General features: G+C 47.7%; 1 protein-coding gene across 1 annotated transcript in view; it reads right to left on the bottom strand.

Annotated features, from left to right (window-relative positions):
• Window positions 1–3,769: 3,769 nt before the first annotated feature.
• The window catches only part of kif9 (kinesin family member 9), a gene marked incomplete at its 5' end in the record, with an annotated part of 66,345 nt that continues 63,158 nt past the window's right edge, over window positions 3,770–6,956 (bottom strand). Inside the window, one exon of the mRNA XM_055664705.1 lies at window positions 3,770–4,046. Coding sequence (XP_055520680.1) covers window positions 3,933–4,046 — 114 coding nt within the window. The remainder of the gene's footprint in view (window positions 4,047–6,956) is intronic.

Below are 6,956 nucleotides of genomic sequence, written 5' to 3'. Positions count from 1 at the left end.
AACCCATCAAGTCTACTCCGCCATTCAATCATGGTTGATCTTTCTTTCCCTCTCAATCACAATCCCCTGCGTCCTCCCTGTAATCTTTGACATCCTGAGTAATCAAGATTAGTCAACTCTTCAATCCTTTTGTCTCACACATTCTGTTTTAATCTCTCCCCTCCCTCCATTCTTCCCCACATCTCCCCTTTCCATCTCCCCTCAGGAAAGTGGGGCAGGCCCTTTAGGGCTTTTGTTTAGTTCTGCACTATATTATGTTTTTTTATTTATTGGACATTTTTTTGTTTGTCTATTATGTTATCTGCCGAGTACCATGTTTACAAACCTGCGGCAATTAAACTATGTTTCACAATGGGTGGCAGGGTGGCGCAGTGGTAGAGTTGCAGCCCTACAGGGCTTGCAGCGCTGGAGACCCGGGTTCCATCCTGACTACGGGTGCTGTCTATTCGGAGTTTGCACGTTCACCTCGCGATCTACGTGGGTTTTCTCCAAGATCTTCAGTTTCCACCCGCACTCCAAACGACGTACAGGTTTGCAGGTTAATTGGCTTGGTATAAGTGTGTAGGATAACGTTAGTGTGCAGGGATCGCTGGTCGGTGTGGACTCGGTGGCCCGAAGGACATGTTTCCACGCAATATCTCTAAACTAAACTGTTGTTGACTCTTATCTTGAGTACAGATTATTCCTTGAACTGGAACATAGAATATAGGAAAGTACTGTGGGTCACCTTAATACTTGGAGTATTGTGTGCAGTTTCGGTCCCCTAATTTGAGGAAGGACATTCTTGCTGTTGAGGGAGTGCAGCGTAGGTTTACAAGGTTAATTCCCGGGATGGCGGGACTGTCATATGCTGAGAGAATGGAGTGGCTTGTACACTCTTGAGTTTAGAAGGATGAGAGGATATCTCATTGAAACATTTAAGATTGTTAAGGGCTTGGACACGCTAGAGGCAGGAAACATGTTCCCGATGTTGGAAGAGTCCAGAACCAGGGGCCACAGTTTAAGAATAAGGAGTAAGCCATTTAGAACAGAGATGAGGAAACACTTTTTCTCACAGAGAGTGGTCAGTCTGTGGAATTCTCTGCCTCAGAGGGCGGTGGAGGCAGGTTCTCTGGATGCTTTCAAGAGAGAGCTAGATAGGGCTCTTAAAGACAGTGGAGTCAGGGGATATGGGGAGAAGGCAGGAACGGGGTACTGATTGGGGATGATCTGCCATGATCACATTGAATGGCGGTGCTGGCTCGAAGGGCCGAATGGCCTAATCATGCACCTATTGTCTATTGTCACACGGCATCTCTGGAGGTCTGGATAGAGTGGAGGTGGACAGGATGATTGCACTCGTGGGAGAGTCTAGGACCAGAGGCCACAGCCTCAGAATTAAAGGACGTTCTTTTAGGAAGGAGACGAGGAGGAATTTCTTAAGTCAGAGGGTGGTGAATCTGTGGAATTCATTGCCACAGAAAGCTGTGGAGGCCAAGTCAGTGGGTATTTTTAAGGCAAAGATAGACAGATTATTATCTGAAGAAGGGACTCACACCCATTACTTCTCTCCAGAGAAGGTGTCTGTCCCGCTGAGTTACAATTTATTGTGTCTATCTTCGGTTTAAACCAGCATCTGCAGTTCCTTCTTACACACAGACAAATGCTTCATTAGTACGGGTGTCAGGGATTATGGGGAGAAGGCAGGAGAATGAGGTTCAGGGGGAAAGATAGATCAGCCATGATTGAATGGCGGACGGAGTAGACTTAATGGGCTGAATGGCCTAATTCAGTTTCTATCTCTTACGAACTTATCAGGACATGGATGGGTAACATTTTGGGTTGGGACCCTTCTTCAGACTGATTGTAGTGAAGGGTAGAAAGCTGGGAAAAAATAGGTTGGAGCTCCACCCCTCTATCTGTATAATTGGCCTCTGTAAATTATCCCTATTGTGTAGGATAGATATAGTATACCAGGATCTCTGGTTTGCACGGATTCGGTGGGCCGAAGGTCCTGTTTCGGTGCTGAATCTGGAAAACTAAAAACGAAAACAGCGTCTTATATTCTGCTAAGGGTGCATTACTTACTTAGACTTAGTTCCTCCCGCACTGTTGAGTGCATTTGGGCAGCAAGCTTTGGCCATTCTGTTCGGTCATGTACGACGTCTTCCACCCTCGATAGGTTTGAGTCCCGGGATTCCAAATCCTACCGGAATGATCGCGTCCATGTGAGTTTTGGTCGGCCTCTTTTCCTTCTTCCGTCACCTTGCCGTGTCTTTGCCAACTTAGGTGCACGTTCTGGTGACATTCTGAGTACATGTCCTGCAGATTTCATCCTGCGTCCCTCTATGTCCTGGCTGAGATGCTTTGTTGCAGTTTCCCAGTAGATCTCCTCGTTTGTGATGTGGTCTTCAGGATCTTCCTCAATCAGCGTTGTTGGGATGCATCTCATTCTTTTTCATCTTCACATTGATTTTCCATGTCTCACTGGCATAGTGCATACGTAGGCACAATGTGCATGCATGTGTGAATCTGTGTGTACATGCCACAGTGTGTGCACATGAGTGTATGAACAATTTTTTATTTTTCTCACATTTTTGCTGTTATTTTATTGTTATTTTGCTATCTTGTACATTCGAGCTCCGCTCAGGCAGTGCGCCTGAATTTCGTTGGAGGCACCACTACAATGACAATAAGTTCAAGAAAGAACTGCAGATGCTGGAAAAATCAAAGGTAGACAAAAATGCTGGAGAAACACAGCGGGTGAGGCAGCATCTATGGAGCGAAGGAATAGGTGACGTTTCGGGTCGAGACCCTTCTTAAGTGTGAAGATGGATCTCGAGCCGAAACACCCGCTGAGTTTTTCCAGCATTTTTGTCTACCTACCATTACAATAAAGTAATCAAGTTAAGTAATGGGCCTGTTCCTCTTAGGCGACTGCAGGAGACTTTGCAGTCGCCACATGTTCGCGGGTGGTTGCCGGGGAGTCGCCTTCATGGTCGTGAGGTGTTCCCACATTTTGGGAACTAGTCGCGGCCTCATTATAGTCGCCGAGAATTTCTCAACATGTTGAAATATTAGCAGCGACTAGAATGAAGCCGCCATGGAGAGTAGCGAGAATTCTCGTGCCGTAGGTGGGTCGCCAGGAGGTCCTAGTGGGTTGCCAGGAGGTCGAAGGTTCTCGGAGGTTCTCGTAGGTTGTAGCCGGTGCTGACCGGTGAATTTCATTGGCTCATTGGGGGGGAAAAACAAGGTAAGCAGTAGTTTTCAGAACCAAGGATAACCGACCTGTAATGTTAAATGTCCGCCGAGCTTCACAGCCGTGTATCTCTGGCTTCTTAAAGGTTGTCTCCACTCCTTCTCTCCCCTTCCCTCCCCCCCCCCCCTCTTTTACAGGACTTACCGTACACTGTGCATTAGCCGTCTTAAGTACAGCGCCAACCTTCCTGTTCATCGCAGTGTGTGTCTGGATCACCTTGGGCTTTGCACCGTGGGAATTGTTTAGACAGCGGTTCCCCCACTTGCCCTGGCCCCCGCCTCTGCTTTGTGTGCTGTGCGTGTGTGTGTGTGTGTGTGTGTGTGTGTGTGTGTGTGTGTGTGTGTGTGTGTGTGTGTGTGTGTGCGTGCGCGTGTGCGCGCGCGTGTTCCACTCTGACAGTCGCCGTTCCAGTTCCCGGTTTTTCAGGCGAGTGACGGCAACTTGACGGTCGCCGGCAGTGCGCTGAAAAATCGCCTAAGTGGGACAAATAATAAGTGGGACAAAAAATAAATAAAGTTAAAGGCCTTTCTATTCACCGAGTTGATTTATTTAACTTTATACAATACTTATTCTAGGAAGGGCTTGGCCTTAACATTTCAGTTTTTTTTTCAAAACTGTAACTAAATAGTAACTTTTCTTCATGAAGATGACACTGGTGGGTTGCTTTTGGCATTCCTTTGTGGTAACTGGTAAGTTAGCGGCACTGCAGACTAGTGGGTGGTTTGTTTTTGATGGATGGGGTGATCATTCCCGGCTTCTTGTGTATGGTTATGGGCTGCGGCTGATTCATGGCTCGAGTATAATTTTGCTGAAAGAAAGGGGAAAAAAAAAAAAATCACAGTGAAACAACAGGCCAATGTTCTGTGGTACCGAGCACTTCCATAACTTCATGGGTGGCACAGTGGTGCAGCGGTAGTGTTGCTGCCCTACAGCGAATGCAGCGCCGGAGACCCAGGTTCCATCCCGACTACGGGCGCTGTCTGTACGGAGTTTGTACGTTCTCCCCGTGACCTGCGTGGGTTTTCTCCGAGATCCTCCGTTTCCTCCCACACTCTAAAGACGTGCAGGTTTGTAGATTAATTGGCTTGGCAAATGTAAAAATTGGCCCTAGTGTGTTGTAGGGTAGTGTTCATGTACGGGGATCGCTGTTCGGTGCGGACTCGGTGGGCCGAATGGCCTGTTTCCGTGCTGTATCTCTAAACATAAACTAATGTCCATAAGTGATAGGAGCAGAATTAGAACATTCGGTCCATCAACTCTGCCATTCAATCATGGCCGATCTATCTCTCCCTTCTCTAGCATGTTGAAACCCTTAATCTTATGTTTCAACAAGATCCCCTCCCATCCTCTGAGTATCAACTTCCTCTCCCCCCTCACCTCTATCCATTTATGACCTCCACCATTGGCAGCGTTAGGCCACACGCGTACCAGAGGAGCGGCACTTTATATTCCACTTGGTTATCTTACAACCGGCCCCACAGCAGAAGCGTCCACGTGGTCGGGCTGGAGACTGGAAGTATCCGGAGCTAATTCTGCTTCCACCATCATCTATTGCAACAAGTGACGGCTCCCACTGATTGTCGCCGGTAGCTCGTGTCCTTGTCAGGACGGACGATGACAGCGATGTCAACATTTGAAACGTGGAAGATGGACGCGGAAGAAGAAGCTCTTACAACCCAGAGATGCGAGTAGGAAAGAACTGCAGCTGCTGGTTTAAACCAAAGGTAGCCACAAAAAGCCTGAGCGACTCAGTGGGACAGGCAGCATCTTGGTGGAGAAGGAATGTCTGAAGAAGGGGCTCTTGACCCGAAACGTCACCCATTCCTTCTCTCCAGAGATGCCGCCTCGTCTGCCTGTCACGCTGAGATGCTCCAGCATTTTGTGTCTAAGCCAGCGATATGAACATTTTCTCCAGTTTTAGCTGACTAAACCCACTCATATTCCACCCCCTCACTTCCCTGTACCCTACCTAGCAATGATTGAATGGTGGAGTAGACTCATAAGTTCATGTTCAAGAGTTATAAGAGCAGAATGAGGGCATTCGGCCCATCAAGCCTATTCTGCCATTCAATCATGGCCGACGCGATGGGCTGAATGGCCTACTTCTGCTCCTGTGACTCGCACCTATTTCAATCCTCCCCCTCCATTTCCACATACATTCCTTTCTCAGGGTGCACAATTTGCAACCTGTTTAGTTTAGTCTAGTTTAGAGACACAGCACGGAAACAGGCCCTTCGGCTCACTGAGTTCACACCGAACAGCGATCCCCGCGCATTAACACTACCCTACACCCACTAGGGACAATTTATACTTTTACCAAGCCAATTAACCTACAAACCTGTACGTCTTTGGAGTGTGGGAGGAAACCGAAGATCTCGGAGAAAACCCACGCAGGCCACGGGGAGAGCGTACAAACTCCGTACAGACAGCACCCGTAGTGGTGATCGAACCCGTGTCTCCGGCGCTGCATTCGCTGTAAGGCAGTAACTCTACCGCTGCGCCACCGTGACCACTCTAACTCTTCAATCCTTTTGTCTCACGCCCCCTGTGCAGATGTGGAGGGCTCCTTCAAGGAATTGCGACAAAGCTTGCAACCAGAGTGAGAGTTAAAGAGGAGACCTGAGTGGATGTCACAGAAGCATTAAAGCATTAAATTGTGTCAGGTATAAAGATCCTATTAGGATACAATAACGTACGGTATTTTATACATTCCTCAAAAGTTTCATTTTAATCAATAATCAATCAATCAATCAGTTTTATACGTCACATTGCACATAATGTCACTATTTGTGGGCTTGCCTTTATATTTATAGGTTCATGTTCTTAGGTGATAGGAGCAGAACAGAGTGGACTCCTCCCTCGACTCTGTCCGGGGACCCCGACAGTCCTTTCAGGTTAGGCACAGGTTCACTTGCACCTCCTCCAACCTCATCTACTGTATCCCTTGTTCAAGATGTGGACTCTTATACATTGGCGAGACCAAACACAGACTGGGCGATCGTTTCGCTGAACACCTTCACTCAGCCCGCATGAACCAACCTGATCTCCCGGTTGCCAGACACTTTAATTCCCCTTCCCATTCCCACACTGACCTTTCTGTCCTGGGCCTCCTCCATTGTCAGTGTGAGGCCAAACGCATATTGGAGGAACAGCGCCTCATATTCCACTTGGGCAGATTACACCCCAGTGAGTTGATATTGATTTTGTTAATTTCAAGTAACTTGCAGCCCCCCTCTCTCTCCATCCCTCCCCCACCCAAGGTGTCTCATTGTCTGTAACTCGTTTTCACCTCACCCACAGCTAACAATAGCATAATTCCTTTATCGTCGTTACCTTTTTGCATATCTCTCATTCATTGTTCTATATCTCTCTGTCTGTATCTCTTATTTCCCTTCCCCCGACAATCCGTCTGAGGAAGGGTCCCGACCCGAAACGTCGCCTATTCCTGTACTCCAGAGATGCTGCCTGACCCGCTATTTGTGTCTATCTAAAAGACTCTGTGCATTCATCCAATCCATTCTCCTCATGATTTTGTACACCTCTATCATGTCTCCTCTCAGCCTCCTGCGCTCCAAGGAATAAAGACCAAGCCCCTGCTCCTACGTAGCCCATGCACACAATATTTCAGTTCACTGCATTTTTTCAGTGCCTCCTCCCACGGCTACAGGCCAGTGGCCTTGCAGATTACTGTTATTTAAGTGATTGGACAGATACATTA

This window comes from Leucoraja erinacea, chromosome 43 (genome assembly GCF_028641065.1).
Source record: "Leucoraja erinacea ecotype New England chromosome 43, Leri_hhj_1, whole genome shotgun sequence".
NCBI lineage: Eukaryota > Metazoa > Chordata > Chondrichthyes > Rajiformes > Rajidae > Leucoraja > Leucoraja erinaceus.
Note: the sequence above shows the minus strand (reverse complement) of the source record. Positions and strands in the feature narration are given on the sequence as shown.